This window comes from Pezoporus wallicus, unplaced genomic scaffold (assembly GCF_028554395.1).
Source record: "Pezoporus wallicus isolate ANWC-B61680 ecotype Strahan unplaced genomic scaffold, APGP_CSIRO_Pwel_v1 contig_5542, whole genome shotgun sequence".
Classification (NCBI taxonomy): domain Eukaryota; kingdom Metazoa; phylum Chordata; class Aves; order Psittaciformes; family Psittacidae; genus Pezoporus; species Pezoporus wallicus.
In genome coordinates, this window is record NW_026640165.1 from 1,438,696 (window position 1) to 1,458,717 (window position 20,022).

Below are 20,022 nucleotides of genomic sequence, written 5' to 3' on the forward strand. Positions count from 1 at the left end.
CCTTATGCTGCTCAATTTTTGGTGGATAATTACCATAGTTAGAGCAAACTGTCTCCTTTCCTGTGAGTTGGCTAAGTGGAAGAGAGCCACTGATGGCTGAAATCGCCATTAATGGGAAAATTATGTCTTGAACCTGTGATGCATTTGAGAAGTGAGAGAACATTTCTTTCCTGTTGACAGACTGGAAATCAATTGAGAATTAAATGCACAGAAAAAGGATTAATGTCCTGAACCTGCACATTTTGTTATGCAAGTAGGCTACTTCTCTGAGGCTGGCCTCTGGCAAAATACCTCACTTTCCTGAGAACGGGCAATTGGAAGCTTGCACATCAAGTTCTCTTCTGTCCCACCTGGTACCTCTCTCTTCCCATGTTCTTTTTCTCTGCTTTCAGCCTAAGACCAATGCAGTCTTTTGCAGCTCAATATAGCCCTGGCAATGTTCAAGGCCAGGTTTAGTGTGAGGTGTCCCTGCCCATGGCAGGGGGGGGTGGAACTAGATGATCTTAAGGTCCTTTCCAACCCTAACTATTCTATGATTCTATATTGGTCTTTCCTCTGGAACCAGGACTCTTTAATTTCCTGAAAGATGTAGTGTCTTCCTCACATTCTCCATTTTACCTGGTAATCCAGGAGACATTTATTCAGAAGTACATTTTTTTCTGCACTGATCTAAAGTACCCAGATATCAAATCATCTTGAAAGCCAAGAATGATTAAAACACCAGTTTGTTCCTTGATCTTTATAATTTACTTCAATTAAATTTTTTTCCCTCTGTTTTGCCTGCAGACTCTGGTTGTATTCTTGCTTGTGCTGCCCTGATCTCTCTTCATCTTGCTGCATTATAATTCCAGGAATCTCATTCCTGACCTTCATGCAGCGGCAGATCTACTGTTGCCACCTCACCAGGGAACTTCTGCCTTGCTCGCCTTTTCCTACCTCATCTGTTGCTAACCAGCCCTGTATTTGATGATATACATGTATTTATTTCTATTTTATTTTCAATCTGTTTGGGGTCTCTTTTAACTGTGGCTGCTTTTTCACTTTCTTCCTTACAAGCTGGCAGGATGAATCAGAGAATCACAGAAATCCACTCAGCAGAGAAATGTAAGAAAAGAGGGATCTAAAGGACCTACTGAGACATACTGGCAGTGACTGAAGGAAGAAGAAGGAGCCAGAGACCCTCATACACACTGCATCCCTTTGAGCTGCCCTCTGCACTCTCTTCCTTCACTGTGTGCTACTCTTGGCTCTCCCCATGTTTCCCTGGACACCTCTACAATCTCTTCTCACAACATGCTTGAACCACGAGGCTTAACAGGGCATACCTGAAAGCCCTCAAGACATATTTAGAGAGAAAACAGAAAATAACTACTCTATGGGTATTCACTTAGCACCTGAAACAATTACCTGTTACACTTCCATGTGAAGCTGGGGAAAGGCTGGCATTTCAAGCACATGTGTATTCCATATGCTTTTGCCATCCGTGTCTCCTATATTGCCTTATAGTGTCTCTATCAAAAGATGTGCAGAGGAAAGCCTTATTTATGTATATGGACACTGAGCTCTTGCTGAAAATATATCTCTGTGGGTTTTCAGATGAAGGAAGAACAACAACAACAAAAAGTTGGAAAACGCATTTATAGGAACCACCTCGCCCTCCCCTCGAACACAATACCACCAAAACCAGCTCCCCAGATAAAATCCTCAGCCTAAGAAGTAAGAGAAAGAAAATAAATGACAAAACCTGTGAATTCTGAATTCTGGAAAAGGCCTAGCTATTGAGCATAGCATGGAAGCAGTTCTATCACTCAAGCTAGACACTAAACAAATTTATGCATGTATCTGAAACACTGGCTACTTTAAAACCTAGCCCAGCTGTTTCTATAGGTCTTTCAAGATTAAAAGAAACAGCAGTATCTAGATCGTACTTTGCAACGAAAAGGAAGGAATAAAGCTAGCAGCAGTTTTACAGTGTTCTGATTATTAGTAAAAGATCACAAGCTTGTTGTACTAGCCTCATTCATGCCTGTGCACAAAGACCTCATCTTTGTGAGATGTCCAGTCAGATCAAAATCTTCATTGTAGACAAGGAAATGCATAGGAAGGGGTGGACAATGATCTGGTAGGTAAAGGGACAGGCTAGACATCTTCAAATATAAATACATTTACATTAATATCTTACCAGCATAACTGTGTCATTTGAGGGTGAGGTTTTTCCATGCTTTTTTTTTTTTTTTTTTTTTTTTTTACTAACAGAAAGTCTAAGCACACATTTCCTGGGGCAATGGAAGACCAGCTTCTTCAGTACTACGTGTTTATGCAATGTGTGCTCCTAGATGATACAGCGTGAACACATTCACTTTGAACTCAGGCTTCATCTGGACCTGGCAAGGCTCTAGAAGCACTTTAAAATAGATGCAGATCGACCATCAAATGACTGTGCCTTATGGTTCCCTAAGCCAGTATCAGATATGTAGGTATGGCTCTGTTCCAATCAGTAGGTTTTACTGATGCATCTTTTCCAGTTTCATTGTATCAGCAGAATCCTCCAGGGCACATTTATACAACAGTTTAAGGTGAGCATGCAGCAAGCATAGGCAATGCCTGTTCCAGTGTTAAACTAGCTGTTCATGTTCAGCATATTCAGTGAACATGCTCATACTACATAAAACACAGGAGCAGGGGGCAGAGCTTTCTGAACTAATGTCAGCTTTCACTGGGACAGCCAGAGTGTCATGCAGAACCATAAAGGGATGCTAGCTTAGCTCACAAATTAGTATGGCTTCTCCAGAACTGTGTTAAACCTGAATCTCTAAATTCTGCCTCTTAGCAGAGCTCTTCAGTTTGTGTGGAAGTGCTCAAGGATCAACTAGACGAATCCCCGATCATCTGATCTAATTAAGCCTGCTTTGAGCAGGGTGCTTGACTAGATGACCTCCAGAGATCCCTTGCAACCCAAGTTATTCTATGAGACTATGCTGATGCACTTATACTGCAGCCAGGCCCAGTTTTAGTGTCACCTCTGTACTATGCTCCGTGAAAAAATGCTAGGATTGCCCTTAGATTTAAAACAAAAGAAGTTGCATGGGTGTATTGTGGTCTAGATAGCTAAATGCCTGATCTAAGGGTGCTAGTGCACTTTGCATAGCAGTCCATGCTGTTCCAGAGACAGCTGCAGCAGAACTAACTTCATCACGTACATACACTGCAATCTCACTTCCAGGTACGCTGTGTGTTGTCCGAGTAATTCTCTGGTAGCCAGAGAAATGAGAAAACTTCTGGTTCTTGGTTTAAATAACAAAGCATGAGTATTTGATCCTGACATATGAAAACAGCACCTCATTTGCCAGAGCGATGAAAGCAGCATGGTATTTTCAGATTTAGAACACGTTAGATTCTTTTCATAATGCTTCAAAAAATACTATTGCAGTGAAAGGACTATTAATGATTGTTTTCTAAAGTGTTGCCCAGGTCTGTGGATGGAGTGTCAGCAAGGAGCAGTTCTCTGACAAGCAAACAAGCTGAGGGTGTTTAGAAACTTCCTTAGAGACATGGGTCCTTTGTTTTGTTTTTTGCTCCACAGCATGACAAAGAGCAAGAATTTAGGTGGAGCTGATGTAAACTAGGGAAAACATACCATGATACTCCTTCAGTTTGCATCCTGGGAACATGAAGAACAGGGTCATAAAGACAATGAAGATCATGCTTCTTCTCCTCATCTTGCTGGGAGTAGTATCTGGTAAGAACATGTTTTCATTATGCTGCTAAAATTATAACACTGTTGGCTGTTATTCTTTCTCTTGGGAGCGTTATAATGCATATTTACGGATCAGACACAGATGGAAAAAATCAAGTAACAATTATTTCCTACTGAACTAGATTGAGCTCTGTGGTTACAGCAGTATAATAAAGAAGAGACTATGGCTCCTTGCTAAGATGCTTTGCTGGATGAAGCACTTGGTGTGCAGTAGCTGCTGCTCAGTGTGACAGTGTTGGAGTAGGAAAGGAGGTCAGCTCTCCAGGAAACAATATCTAGTATTGATACTCCAGTATTCTCTTCAGAAATATTAATTACATTTCTCTCTGATTGCATAAACCAAGCAATCAAATGGGACCAAACAGGTAAACACTTGTGGGAAATACTAGTAGGGTAATATCACTGTCTTTGCCCAGTGTAAAAACATGGGAGATTTGCCAATATGAATATGTGCACATTAACAACTTAAAGCAGATCATCCAACTGCAGTCTGGGTGGCTCATGGAACACTTGGTTTGCTTGTAGTAAGCTAGCTGCTCAGGTACAGTCACTCAAGGTTCAGCTCTCAAGGAACTGAAAGATTTCTGCCAAGCCTCAGGAGCCTCTCAGCATTTGGTGGTTTTCCTGATGTCCCCAGAACTATGACCAGGACACTGCATGTGAATCTCAGCTTTCCTTTTTCAAGCCTGCATGTTTGTGGAGAGAGAAAAACATGAAAGTGTGACTTGAGCACAATGTAAAGGCTAACAGATCACAGACTTAAACATACATGTACTTCCCAAAGCCAGTCTCATGCTTGCTTTCACTTGGACTCATCTTTTGTCAATGTTTGGGGCTGGTAATTCTGATAAATAATGTATTAAATTGCTTCAGGCATGTTTTGTTCTCCAGAGTAAGAAGGTAAGCAAAGACTTGTGGTATGGAAGGGAGACTTCTGTAAAACCAAGTAAAAAAAAAAGAAGCCATTTACGTGCAGTACCGAAAATTTCAGTTAAAAATACAGAGCAAGAAGAAAGAACTTGTGATTTAGAAAGACAAATCCCGAATAAACAGCCAATGACATCTTTAGAGACAAAATAAAATAGCAACTCTTTCCTTTCCATGTTTCTAAATGTTAAAAATTATTTCATTTATTTTATGAATGATTTCCATTAATGAGCTGTGGTTTGCTGAGGGAACTGGATTTATCAGGTTCTGTCCACAGGAGATTATACTCAAAGTTCAGCTCCATTTATGGAAATATATCCCCAGAAGCCCCTCCCAGCCCAGTCTCATTTGGATGGGTAATTTCTGTTTATGGTGAAAACTCAGTCCTTCACTGGGTCGTGCTTCCACTGACATAGACCAGTAACAGCTCAGCTGAACTCAGCCCTACCGGAGAATCAGTGTGACCTGTTCAGATTAACTCTTACAGGCAGCTCCCACCTCACACTCTCCCACATCTCACCTGTACCTTAGTCACCTGCAGAGAATCTCCAAGGCCTTTTGGCCAGGGTAATTCCATACAGATGAGTGATCCATGGACCTGCTGTATCTAGAGTGTGGGAGCATGGGAACCTCCATGCAGCTCCAGGGAAGAACCTCAGCTCTGCCTTTTACCAGTGAGGCCCTGTGTGAGGAAGTGCTCTTCCCACACACAAACTCCCATCACACCCTAGTATGTTCCCACAGCCCATGTTCCCTCTTTCTCCTCCCCACAATGCAGGAGAACTGGAAGTGTCTGATGGATTCATGCTGCTCTAAGAAGTGCTCCAGGAAACCCTGCAAGTGCCTCCTGGGGTGGGATGCAGGAAGAAGGGAGACCATGTGACTTCATGCTTTGCCTTGTGGACTCTTCGTCTACTGAGATTAGTTTTGATTCTCATGTAGTAAAGGCACAGGGATCCTAAGTCTTCTGTGATACTATGGCGAAAAGTTATTTAAGAGGCCAGTAACAGGAGCAATGTCTATCACACAAAGGCTATACAGGGGCTATCCCTAAAATGTTCCCAAATTTCCCTAGGGATGTAGGGAAAAAAGCTTTTTTGCTAGTCTGGGGGAAAAGTCACTAAGACTTCTAATGTCATTGGAAAGCATTGGACCTGAACTGTCCCATTCCAAATTAAAAAGCCTGCTTCCATTTGAGGAATGGCCTTTTTGGTAGCTGATGAGGGCCACTCTTCCCCAGCTGCATGATAGGAGGAGAAGGGAGATGGTTCTGTCCCACACTGCAAAAGTGTTGCAAAGCAGCAGATTTCCCCTTGGTATTATGTTCCCAAGCTCCAGGGTGAGCTTGAGCATCTAGGTGGAAAAGTGCAGCAGCCCTAAGGGCCTTAGATTAGTTTCCATAGCAGCTTTTTACCTTGTGGCTGCCCAGCAAAAGGATACTTTGCTACCGTAACTGCTAGTGTATGAACAGCCTGGCCAGGCCGTTGGGTGAGCAGTGTCTGCCTCACTCTTAGCACACAGTGTTTGGGAAGTTCAACTGAACACAGCCACCTTTCTCAGCAAGTGCTTTGGACAAGCTAGTGAAGCCCCGTCAAGCAGCAGTCAGCCCTGCCACAGTCTCATGTTGAGGTACATTGTCAGTTTAGGTGTATGAGGTTACTAAGATGTTGTTTCAGGACATGCCCTAAAAGCTGTCCTGATCTGATCATATATGAGTGATATGGATTAGTGTGAGGTGTCCCTGCCCATGGCAGGGGGGTTGGAACTAGATGATCTTAAGGTCCTTTCCAACCCTGACTATTCTATGATTCTGTGATCTATGTTTTATAGACACTCAAAGCACCACAAGACTTTGTTAAAATAACAAAACGCAGAAGCTCAGTGACAGAGCAAGCAAAGATTTTGGTCTGGGGAGTCCAAAGGTCTGATTGAGAAGCAGGAGCTCAGCTGTTGGATGTCACAGCAGCCTCTGCTGCTTCCAGGCAGTTTTGAACCATAGAGTGCTTTTCTGGGCCTGCATCTCCTCCAAGGGCTGGAGGTTGCTCTTCCTTGCTCAGAGCAGTCTGTAATTCACAAAGGATTGCTTTTTTGCCATCAGGGTCTGTGTGATTCAAGGTGCTTTTTGAAGTGATCAGTGCACAGAGGCAGCAATTAGCACAGGGGCTGAAATGAAACAACAGAAACGTTCAGTTTCTTTGCTTCTACATAGAGGCATATGTGAAGTCAAACAATGCAGTAAGAATACTACTTTAACCACAGCCACTCTAGATGACAAGAGTACAGTACTGAATTAGAGAAAAGATTGTTTCTTTTGCCATTAGCACTGTATTTACTACTGTGCAATGCCACCATTCAGAGAATCAAGCTATTTTGTGCTCAGTAATGGCAGCTCTTGGCACAAGCTGTGTGCTCCTGCTAGGCCAAGGTTCCCAGAAGTAATTTTACATTTGTTTTCATCTCGCAGGAAGAAGAACCCAGTTGCTTCAGGGATTGCCTGCAATAAGCAGTGTTGAAGAAAATGCAGCAGCTGGTGTTACAGTTTATACCTTCAATGTAACTGTTTCTCCATTGTCTTCTAAAGATGTTGCAGTACTTCCTACCATACTAAATTCAAATCCACTTGCAGGGGCTTTTGTTATCGAACCAGAAGGAAATCTCAAATACAGGGTGAGTTTTACGTTTAGCTTGAGCTATGTTCAGTCATGTAGGCTGATGTTTCCTGAATTACTGAGCACTGACAGTGCACAGTGTCTCATTGTCTAATCAGAAAAGAGTTGCAAATGCAGACTGTGGTAGTATTTGGACATGTTGTAATAGATACGACAATTTAACAGCCGTAGTGATTATAACTTTTAATTGCATCTAGTAAAAAACATCTATCACAGTAGTCCCATTTATTCTGTGATAGAAAAAAAAAGTGATATTTTTGGAAAATAAGAGGTGAAGAAGGATATATACAACCCCATGTTTTGGGGATTTGTACATAGCTTTTCATCTTAATTTATATGAAGTCATTGTGGAGTTAAAGTGGCTTAGTTAAACCACATGCATCTTCTGGTTGGCCTAGAATTAAAATGAATTTGACTCACTTCCAAAACAAAGTAAGCTGAGTCAGATCAAAGTCATATTTAATTCTGGACAAAAGCTGTGACACACAAGGTAGTTATCTCAAGGTAAGAAGTTATCACACTTCCACACATCTGTGATCTATTTCTGTCTATGGTGTGCTCTTGTCCTATGGCAAAGGCAAAGCAATTTCTATTACTTAACACTCTTTTTCATTGCTGGATAAATTAGTAAGTGTTAGCTCACATTTGTCACTGGCAGTGACTGTTCAGATGCACAATAGCTTGTCATCCCATTGTAACTTGCTTGTATGTCTGAGCCTGAACAGTGACACTGAAGACTGTCTTTAAAAGACATGCATAGGCACTGAGTAGAGTCTTGAAAAGTCAATCTAAATACATTTTTCTGGGTGCTTCCCAGGAAGTTCAGGTTTCACAGAGCTGATACCAGGGCATTTTTCTCATTCCCTTTGCTGATGTTTCTGGCAATGAAAATGGGGAAAGTAAGCCTGTGAGCCCAGGTGGCTGAGGCTCATTGATTCACCCTGTCTGTGGGGAGCTGCTGCTGTTCCCATACTGCTACCTCCCAGCAAGCAAAAACCTCTGCTGGCTCTTTAGCTGCTCCACAGCCAGATTGGTGAAATGCTAAAAAAACCTCTCAAAAAAGCCCTCTTTCACTTGTGAAGCATGGGATGTGGCTGCAGAAGCACCTGAACAGAATCAGTTGAGGGGATGTAACAGGCAGGAGATGGATACATCCCTTAAGCTGTCTGTGCTGCCAGAGAATTCATAATGTGGGACTCCCTTGCTAGGCTGTTGTCGTGGTTTAAACAAAGTCAGCCATAAATCATGCAGTCGCTCTCTCACCCCCCCCCCCCCCCTTTGTGCCCTCCCCCTGCTCCCGGAGGGATGGGAAGGAGAATCAAAAGAATGTAACTCCCATGGGTTGAGATAAGAACAGTTTAGTAACTAAGGTATAACACAAATCACTGCTGCTACCACCAATAATAACAATGATAAGGGAATAACAAGGAAGAGAATACAACACCTCACCACCACCGACTGATAACTTGCCCCCCAGCCTGACCAAGCACCGACCGATACCTCATCGAACCCCGCAGTCCTAGCCGTTCCGGGTAACTCTCAGTTACATCCTGGGCATGACGTGCTGTGGTATGGAATACCTCCTTGGCTAGCTTGGGTCAGGTGTCCTGTCCCTGCTTCCTCCTGGCTTCCCCTCCTCCCTGGCAGAGCATGAGGCTCACAAAGTCCTTGACCAGACCAAACATTTGAGCAGTAACTAAAAACATCGGTGTTATCAGCACCATTCCCAGGCCGAAAGTAAAAAACACAGCACTGCACCACCTACTAAGAAGCAGAAAAAATGACTGCTACTGCTGAACCCAGGACAGCTGTATTTTGGCATTTTGAATTAAAGCTATACCTTCTGGTGCAAAACATAGACCTTTTTTATGCCTGCTTGCTCCTGTCCCATGCCATCTCTGCAGCACAAACACTTTATGTTGCTGCTTGTTGAGCGGGACTGAGAAATTAATCTGGATGAAAAATAACCCTGCAAATAGATAAAATGTCTCATCTTGATTTTTATCATGGCAGGATGATGAGAGATTCTAGCACAGTGCAGAGTGTGACACAAGAATGAAAATGAATGGCCAAGAAAGGTATAGGCCGGAGACTGCTTCTTCCAAAGTGCCAGCTGATACTTATTTCATACTACTACCCCATTACTAGCATGGCCTGTGAGGCTTTGTATGTTTTGCCGAACTGTAGATGTTTACAGGGTTTCCTAACTTACTCAAAATAAAGAACAAAGAGGTTGGTCCAGTTTGTATCAGTCATGAGAAAAACATAAAGCAAGCTACACACAAGTTCTGCAAGTTAGCAGTGAGTATTCTTAGTTCATTCATTTGATAAACATTGCTACTTCTATTTATGCTATGTTGTAGCAGAGCTGTACAATATTTTGCAAAAGAGATGTGATCCAAAATGATTAAAGCTTTGCTAAGATATAGAAAAAGGCAGTTTTTCATGTATGAATGTATGGAGTTTGTAGATTAGCTAAGTACCTCTTAGCACAGGCTGCTCTGTATTTATGAAGCTACATTTACTCCTGTTGCGGCAAGCCAAAGCAGTATCACATTTCTCGATAAGTTTTGATATTGCTGAGAAACTCTGTTTCTGAGATCTGAGCCCCAGTAATTCCTCCTCACCTTACTTCTATTTGAAGAATCCCATGGGCAGAAAATGTGTTGAGTGCATGAAAATGTATTGTGGCCTGAAACTATTTTGATGCTGTTAGTGATGCTCTCTCTGCATCCTGGGAGTGAAGTGGGGAACAATGAAATTCTTGGGTGGAATGAGGGGTGGACAGTTATGCGGTGAGTCTAGACCCCTTTTCATGAAATCTGCAGCTTTTTTAGTGTTTACAGTGCTGCCTTTATCAGTAAGTATTGTTCCTGCCTGGAGGAGAGGTGAACACAGTGTGAGAGGGTCATGGCCTACCCCAGTGGCAAGCTGTTCTCAAAAGCAACCTAGAAAAAGACCGTCTAGATTCACATCTTCACTTGCAAGGTCTCTGTAAAGGAGGGTGGAAGATGTCTTCTTAAGCAGTCTGACTGTACTTACAATGCCAATGAAAATATTTGGCTGTGAACTGGAGGGGTAATCCCCAGAGCATATAATTTCTGTTTAGAATTGGACAGTTTCTCATGTTGAATTCATTACATCTGTTTATTGTATTTAAATCTGCAGTAAACATTCATATAACCTTCCTACTGGTGTTACAAGATTTTGTAGAATGTTTTTTTCTGAGCTAGCATCACTTTTATGAGAAACTTCTGTTTGTACAATACAGGAGAGAGGAGACCATCCAGGACACAGTTGCTTTCTCCTGCAGTATTATAACAAAAAGATCCACAAGGTTCCAGAAAGCAGCCGTTTCACGTACCAGAAGGCATAAAACTTTTGTTCTTCTATTCACTGTCCTCCAACTGTCTTAGTTAATAGGCTCTATTTTGGCTTTTGTATTCTAATTGTGCTGATACCGCTTTTGTATTTGTCCTCTGGCCAAAGCATCTCATCTAAAATAAAGGATTTTTTTTTCATTGTTCTGCATCCTCTCCAGGCTCCTCCATTCTGCAGTTTGCTGAATACACTGACACGTTCCTTGTCTCACACACTTGTGAGCCCCAACTCTTCTCCTCCAGTTCGACAGCACCCCACTACTGTGTTCAAGCTTCATATTTTTTTAGCTACACAGCGAACTTAATGTTCACCTTTTCCTTTCTTGTCCAAGAAAACAAAGTTCTTGCTTCTTTATTACTTCAGCACTGAAGATTGAGGCATATAACTTTCACCATCCTGCTGTTGCTCTGGACACATCCTAAACCCCAAAAGAATGCATTTAATGTTTTTCACGGAATGTCAGCCTTGTGCTTGTACATATTTTGTGTTAAGAGGCAATATGTAGAGCTGGAAGCCTTTAAAAACCAAAACCAAAACCCCAAACCAAATGTTTGCCTTATCAATCTTGCAAAACTTAAGGCCTATGTTATTTTTTTAGCTAGTTCAACATTTTCACCAAACAGTTCTAGTCCCTCTCTCATTCAGTGCGTTCATGCATGTTCTCTCATGTATGTCCCTCTCTCCTACAGTGTGTTCATGCAGCTCTTTTCTTCCTGTGGTTTCCTGCAAGTCTTCTCGCAGGCAAAGCTTATACAAGGAAGGGGTTGGTACCTGCTAGCCTAGGTCTCCTGCCCCCACACTCCTTATTGCAAGTAAAAATTCTTCCCCCTTGTGCTTCTGACTCACAGAAGTAGCGAAGCTGCTTTTGTGTCCTGCAGGGCTTCCTCCCAGTTTTCCGTCTTGAAACTTAAAGCACCTTGACTACTCCTTGAGTTTGGTGTCAAAAGGGGAAGACTTGATGCAAACAAGAACCTGCAAGATGTAGTCCTGCCCTTGAAGACAAAGAGTTGCATGTGAGGCAGGAGACAACACTTTCCAGGCTGTCTCCTCTTCAGACTGTCGTCACACGAGGTCCTTGTAACTCCCTGAAGCCACAATGTTTTGGTCTTTCCACTTTGTTTTTCTCACAATTCTGCCATGATAAGAACCGTGCCAGCAACTAGGAGATGGACTAAAATGCTCACTGCTTACTGATGTAAAGTGTAGTTTCACTTGCATTCACTCACACAGACTGTAACTTACAACTCTAGCACCATATGTTAATAACTTTTTTTGTTTCTTTCCAGGTTGTTACCACTGGAAACCCTGTCCTGGATTATGAAACCATGCCAAATAGATTTGATTTACAGATTTTTGTGGAAGACACAACTGGGAGAACTGACCTTAACATACTGACTGTCCAAGTAACAGATAAAAATGAAAGTCCCGTATTTCAAGGAAATATGGCAATTCAAAGTAAGATAATGGTGGTATTTGAAAAGTACGATACTTGAAAAGATGATATTAGATTAAAAAAACCTATAGCTGCATACAGTGCCTGTAGCTAAAGTGGTCTAAGCATTTTTCTTAGGGAGGAAGGGAGGAAGAAGACACTGTTTTTATCAGAGCCTCATTTTACATGAACATTTGGTATGCTTCATCTCTGAAAATGCCCTTTTAGTTTTCTTAAAGCTTTGACTAAAAATGATTTAGCCATTTTGAAGTACCTGAAGAATTTTAAAAATATATATAAATTAATATGAATAAATACTTTTTTTTTAAATGAGACTACCTAATTAGAGGTGTGAATGAGAACTCGATGTTTGGTGGGATATAGCCATTGAGTACGGGTACATGTTTCAGCAGTTATTTGAAAACTGTACTTATTTGGAGAAGAAAGATAAATTTAAATAAGTGTATAATTGTGTACATCTGTATCTTGCTTTTGAACCTGCACAGAGAAATTAAGTGGAAAATTGTTTTGAAGAATGTGATCTCAGAGATCATGATCTGTGGTTCAGCTGGCAAAAGGCAGAGTTCTGTCTCCTGCATGCGGCAGATGTTGTTAACCAGGCTTACCTTCAGACTGTGGGCAAAGGTGCAATGGGGAGGAGTGTTCAGTAGCCTTAGGGATTAGGCTGGAGTGTCTGGACCCCAGCTGTCATCAGTACAGGCTTTGCATGCCATGCAGTACCTTATACCATCAATAGAAATGAGGGGGAATAACTGCCTCACTCTCTGAGCGGTCTTATCTCGTTCATTTGCTAATGAGAGGACCTGGAAAAATTGTACTGTGGGTGACAGAGTATAGTGATGTATTTATTATGTGTTCACAGAAAGACAGAACAGTTCAGGTAGTGAGTAAAAATATGCTCTTATTATTTCATGAGGTACTGAGAGCTTCTTTGAAGTCCTGGTATTGTAACAGCACTCTATGGAAAAGCATTCAATAATTTAATATTCATTTTTCTTTAAAATGTGAAAATACCGAACTGTGATCTGTTCATGGTAGGTACTTGGAGCAGGCTGCTGGTCCCACATCTGGACCAGCACAGCAGCAGTGTTGGGTAGGCTGCAACCTGCAGCCCTCGGGGTGTTCAGCAGTGCAGCGTGGCTGCAGACCTAACTTCTGCCTACTGCAGAGGGCAGGGCTTGTCTGCCCAATGAGTTCAGACCAGGTCCGCTCAAATTCATCTTCACCTAATGCCTCCTAAGCACATTGACATTCCTGCTTCTATACGATACTTTGTAAAGAAAACCATCTTCCCCTAGGGAAGAGGCTGTGTCATCTTCTCAATATAGCTGGTATCTTGCATATCATGGGTGCTGCTGAAATCTAATAATAATTAAATGTGACACTTCAGGGGATCGGCACAGCATGAAACACTTTACGTGGGAGCTTGTTACAAATAAGTGCATCAGCTTAACTCTCAGCTAGAGCTGCCATAAATTGGTGAGCACAGATGTCTGATCTGTCTAACTGTGTGGCTTTAGTTAACAGTAGCAGCTACAATTAGACACTAATTGCACATTCGCTGGATATGCAAAAGCATCTCCCTCTCATTAAACTTTATATTCATATTGTTGTCCTCTGGGAACAACTCATTACGCTGCCCTGGGATTCCCATTGCTCTGATGAGAAGCAGCAGTCAGCAGGGGTCACAGTGGAAATTAATAGTCCAGAAACAGCTGGTCCAGCAGACACAAAAGGGCATAAAGCAAATGATGTGATCTAAAGATCTGTTGTTCTATTAATCACTCAACCCAAGGAGAGATAAGCCTGTTGCCAGTGGCCCAGTGTGGGATAGTCCAGCTGTGAGAATTCCTGGCATGGAAAGAAGCACACCTTGCACTGAATTAGCATCCTTAATAAGGCAAAAATTTAAGTCAATGCAGACCATCCATAATTCATTTACTTCACTGATGTAAAGGAAAGGCAAAAATGAAGAGGAAAGGCTCTGAGCTCTCCCAGTAAGGCACAGGGTGGACAGGGAGAGGATGAGGACCTGGCACAGGGCTACATTCTCCCCATCTGCATATAGTAAAGAAAGACACAGGTGCAGCCCAAATGCATCATTTTACTCCATACCCTGTGAGCAGCTCAAGATGGGCAGGCAGTATGTGAAGATCAGTCTCTCTCCTGAAGGTACAACTTGTATTGCAGCTTGCAGTGGTGATTGCCTGTTTATGGATGTGCAGTCAGTTTGTTTTTCTCTGTGTTTGTGCTCTTTGTGACGATTTTTGAGTTACACTTGTGAAGTGAGAAGATGCAGCAGACAGTAATACATATGGACGACTTCAGCATATCAGTATGTTTGCCGCTGTGTCCTTTATTCTTACCCAATTAATACTGAGTGCACTTATATCCATGCAGCTGTAACGATCTATGTCTTGGAAGGAACACCTCCAGCACGCATTTACCAAGTTAAAGCAGCTGATCCTGAAAATGCTAAACTCAAAGTAAGTTGTATTAAGTTAAAAAAAAACCCAAACCCAGAAATGATACAATCCATTGTATCTGAAATCCTAATTGCCAGCATCTTTCAACAACTTCCTTTCTTATCAGGGAAACAGGAAAAGGTTTAGTCAAGAAAAATAAAGCATTTTCAATAATATACTAAGAAAACCCAGCCTAGATGTTTGGGTTGTATTTTGAATTCTCAGCCCTCCAAAACTGAGGGACATTGAAGGCAGATATTGATAGAATTAATCAGGGATACAGGAGAAATTGTGTCTCTTTTAGAAAAATGGCTTGCAAAACATTTCTTGTAGATGAGAGGACCTAAAAGCAAGCAAAAAATTTTAACCTGTATCACAGTGTAAATTCTTCTCAATAAGACAATAAGGAAATCACTTCGAAGGCAAATGGATCTCAGCTTTTTTACAGTCCCAGAGCAAACTGTGACCTTCAGTTAAGAAAATGTGATAGCTGATATGAAAAAACTCTTGGTATCAGCAAAAAATTCTGGTGAGGAGGGAAGCAGAGGCCTGGGTTTTAACTCTGCTTTGCTTCTGAAAGCAATAGGAGTGAGTTCCACACACCCTCTAACCCCTGATGAATCTCAGGCATAGTAAGAAGCTGCAAATACAGAAGTGCTGGGCAACAGGTGAAATAATAATCCAGAGAGGGAATTTAGAAAGGTCAACTGGCAAAAAAACCCCCTTAAAATACGTGATCAGCCAGCTGCTTCTTAAAAGCAATTTCCATTGTATCTATCATTGCAGGAGGCAAGTTGTTTCACTCTGTACCTCCTGGTTTTTCCCCAGAGGTAACACTACAGCAGTTGCATGCCCTGGACAGATCTGCTCAGTGGATTTTGCAGATTACTTGTATGGTGCATGACCCTCTGATGTTGCATACTTCAGACTTTGTGGGTATTATTAGCACTTGCACTAGCAAAGGAAATGTCTTTGAGGGCTTATTGGTGGTGGCCTAGCATGTGGACAATAGTGAGGAGAACGTACTGGGTATGTGGTACCTACCCTGGGGCCATGGAGAGCAGGGTGCTGCCTTTCTCCATACTGTGAATAGCTTTGGGGTGCTCAGCTCCCTCCCACCCCTGTGCACTGGTGCGGTACCTGTTTGTGTAATGCAATGCACAAAGCAGCTGCTGAGCAGCTTTAACACCAGGCTATTGTGAACATCCCTCAGCCACACACCCTCGTGTACTCTATGAAAGCTCACTCTCCCCTCCTTGTCCTCTCCCAACATCTGGACCTCCCAAACTTCATTGCCTCCCTCCAGAGCTCCTAAATCCTGCAAATCCAGACTCACCCGTTCACTCCTTTGTGCACGTACTCTAACTGCCACCACAAGGCTGATTTTTGCCTAGGGCATTGTGGCCCTGCTGGCTGACCTCTATGTTAAATTCTTGTTGCAGACCTGGAGTTCACAGAGGTAGAGAACAGTGTGGGCTTTAACGTACTTCAGTGTCTCTGATTCCCCACTGGCTGGCAAGCAAAGCACGCACGACCAAGTTGGAGCTGCTTCAACTCAGACAATCAGGGCTCATGCTGGCATCTATACATCAGCATGTTCTATTAAGCAAAGTTTGAGGCAAATGCTGTACTATAACTTAGCCTGTTCTACATGGCAAGGAATGAATGGAGGGATATTTAAATACACAAAGACTAACTGCTTGCTCTCTTCATTTCAGTATTCACTGCTCCCTGCATCAGTGCCATTCTCAGTCTTTGAGAATGGAGCCATTTTTTCCAGGAAAGAATTTGATTATGAGAAAGATCCGCATCGGTAAGAATGTATTTTATTCACATGGTCTATTAACTTACAGTAGGCAGAGAAATATTTTCCTACATAGCCACTGAATGATTCTTGCTTTGTTTTCTTATTTAACAGTTACTTTTTAAATATAACAGTGACAGATCCAGATGGACTCAACTCAACTAAAACAGTGAATATCAAGATTATTAACATCAATGATGAACGACCTTACTTTACCACGTGAGTGAAAAAGTTCTGTTGTACTCAAAATCTTGATTTTTTTGCCAGCTCTACTGCTTTGGCATCAATGGGAGGGTGTAGCGAAAGGGCAAGTAAATATAACAACAAATTACTACTGAAACCAGTATTTTAATGTTGTTGTGATTCCTGTTCTTTTACTGGAAAGCTTTGCTCTCATTTCCCTCTATTATTACATTTGTCTTCTTAATAGTGTCAAGTTTTCCAGTCTCTGCCTTCATGCTAAGAACAGCCAAATAAGCTTGTTGTACTTGTTAGCATCTAGAAAGGTTAAAGCTATGCAAAGACCTTTGGACAAATTCAGACAAGGAGAAGAATTCTACTCTGTGTGAATATAATAATACAGAATTTACCCCTCATGCAGATGTGCATTTCACCATAAAGATGTTTATTCATGCAGAAATGTCTAGACATAAAAATGTCTTACTTTTGATCTGTCTTCCCCTTCTTCCCATACTCACTTGTGAACAATCCCAGGGATCTTTGAAACACTGCCCTTTCTTGTGTCATAAGCAGGAAATTGCGTCATAACACACAAGTCAGAAATAGCTTTTGAAGACTAATGGAGTTTTAGTTGGAATCAAGAAAATAGCAGAAAATTGGGGAAAATGGGAAAGAATATACCTGTGCCACCAGTAGGCTGTTTTGTGGTGGAAAGCTCAATGAACAATTGTTTCCAAAGCAGGAGCTTGGCAACTACAGTTGATCTGATTCTATTGTTGTCACTTGCATGAGATACTGATTGGATTCAGCACGTTACGAAGTCCCTGCTGAGAATATTTATGATGGCTGCTCGCCTGCCACCTATGCAGAGGAGAAGACAATGTAGCACCTGGGCCATGCCAAGAGGTTTCCAGCCACTTGTTTGGAGCAATCTTCTGGGTGTTTTGTGGAGCCAGAGCAATGCAGGGCTCCTGGGTTGAGGCCAAGGATCTGGACCTTACTGGGTAAAGAAGTGGAGAAGCTGAAGAAACAGAAGAATGAAATATTAGAAAAGACACAGATTTTTTGTTTTGTTGCTACTCATTTAATACTTGAACTTCATGTCTGAATAATCAATAAGGTTAACAGCTCACTCTACATTACTGTACTGCTACAAGCAGGAGGAATCTTCTTCCCAGTGCCAGCGTTTGCACATTGTGTTCTAGACTGATTATTTCCTCCAAATGTTGCCTTTTCTGCATATTTATCCTTATGTCTGGAATGCTAAAGGAGCTCTTTTAAATATTTATCTACTTGTTCAAATTAGTGAGAGCTGCAGTGACTTGAGCATCCATAACAGCTAGGGTCTAAGACTCAGATCTCATATGGCACAAATAAGCCCTGGTATTTGTTTGAATCTTCTCCCTTTTAGACTGACATTACAGACCAAAAAGAGCAGCTCAGTTTGTAAAGAACTTTAGATTAAATTACACATCATGATCTATCCTCAGTATGCACATGTATGGCCTCTTCCCTGCTAAAATTTGAGCTGCATGCTGGGGCTGCATACTTTCTGACGCTGTAATAATTAGTGCTGGGATGGGAGCTGGGGAAACTTGACAAGTTAGCAGACTTTCTTTATTTTCTCCTGATCAAAGCTGTCAAGAACAGAGTTTCAAAGGGTATTTTTAATTGTTCCCATAGTATATGCAAGCACATCTGTTTCTGGTGTTCACAACACTGCATTGGCATTCAGCCTTTTGAAATTCTGGCTGTTAAAATCAATGGAAAACTTGTGGAGTCAGGAAAACAAAGGAGAAGACAAGAAAACAAACATATGCTTCCTTTGCAATTACGCTGCAGCGTCTAAAACGTCTGCTTGAACCATCCTGTAAAAAGCCACTGGCAGGTGGCAGACAGATGGACAACAGGACACAGCCCAGACGTGGCTGTGTAGGAAGAGGCCCCAACTCCTCCCCAGCTGTAGTAGTACTTGGTGCTACAGGGATGTGCTTGGTAACATCCCACTTCTTCCTGAGAGATCTGGTGGGGACAGAACAATGGCCCATGCAGGGTGCAGGAGGACTGGTGAGGCTGTGAAGGTGGTGCTGTGGTGAGTTTGATGTCCAGAGAAAGGTCAGAGCTGTGGTCACTGTGGGCATAGGGAGTTCCCTACTTTGAGCCAAAACCAGTTAGAGCTGTCCTTCCCATATTCCCCAGTGACCAGAGAGGCATTTTGTGATGGCATTTTTGGTAGCAGTGACTGCAGAAGCAACAGGAGACTAAAGAAGAAATCCAATGCCAAGACTGAGACAGAAACTTAATAAAAACTGACACTGCAGCCTTCACAAACTCCTTATTAATCTGTGGCTGTAACTAAGGTGTTTTTGCTGGGAAAACCCTATGTGGTCTCTCTCCTGTATGCTTTCCTCTTTTCATACGAGCTGACAAAACAGTTGAAGATACTTTGTCTTCTTAACTATTTTTAAAATTGCAAGTGGAGACCTGGAGACCAGGGATCTTCTGATCTGTCTCTACAATTCCCTGCTCTAATTGCTAGGTGCCCTGCGATGTTGGTTTTCAGAGGATGACCAAGGGCTCATGCTTTTCTGTACTGCGAACTATAGACTAGTCAATTAGCTAAGTGTTGGCATAGGAAGTTCAAAATGTGCAAAAAGGATTCTGTCTTGAAACATACTCATAAAGATTTTCTGAACCCTTGAGCACCTTCAACTCCCTTTGATTTGTAGGAGATGTTTGTGTGTCTCTGTGTGTTTCAGCAGTATAAATTACCCTTCACGAATTCCTTGCACAATTTTTGTGTGCTTGCCCACACCTGCTTTTGCACGTGGTTCGAGAACCATAATTGCATACCTGAGTACCCATGTGAACATGCAACTGCACCTATAACAAGCAATCCTGCACAATTATCTGCCAGACTTTATCTGGGCTATAAAACTCACTTAATTCATGGGAAATCTAGGAGCACTGGCATACCAAACAGCAGCATTAAAGAATCATTTTCTCTATGTAAAATGAATCAGACAGACAGATGTTTCTGGGAGTTTGGAGCATGTTGGGCACCATCAGTATTGCTCCTCTCTGCCTCCACCTACTTCAGGGGCAAATCAGATTTTTGGTAATATTGTTATCCTCAAAAAGCCTTCAGCATTCATTCCAAAAGATGATTTATTACATTACTGCTTCTATTTTTGTTTTTCTCTTGCATAGTGAAGGAATTAAAGCAAGTGGGTTTACCAGCTGGTGGGTCAGTAGGGAGATGGACTGCATGACTTAACAGCCCCTTCTGTCTTCAGCTTCCATGAATCTGTCACAGTCAAACTGTTTTTACTGTGAATAGGTTGCAGGAGAAGGACGCTTACTTGTGTGGCCATGTCATGCTTTGT

The 20,022-nt window shown here is 42.0% G+C and overlaps 1 protein-coding gene across 1 annotated transcript in view; it reads left to right on the forward strand.

Annotated features, from left to right (window-relative positions):
• The first annotated feature begins 3,561 nt into the window (after positions 1-3,561).
• CDHR3 (cadherin related family member 3) overlaps positions 3,562-20,022 on the forward strand; it is a 38,970-nt gene continuing 22,509 nt past the window's right edge. The window contains exons 1-6 of the mRNA XM_057417878.1: positions 3,562-3,739; positions 7,149-7,351; positions 12,021-12,189; positions 14,588-14,673; positions 16,371-16,465; positions 16,571-16,675. Coding sequence (XP_057273861.1) covers positions 3,670-3,739; positions 7,149-7,351; positions 12,021-12,189; positions 14,588-14,673; positions 16,371-16,465; positions 16,571-16,675 — 728 coding nt within the window. The 5' untranslated portion in view covers positions 3,562-3,669. The remainder of the gene's footprint in view (positions 3,740-7,148; positions 7,352-12,020; positions 12,190-14,587; positions 14,674-16,370; positions 16,466-16,570; positions 16,676-20,022) is intronic.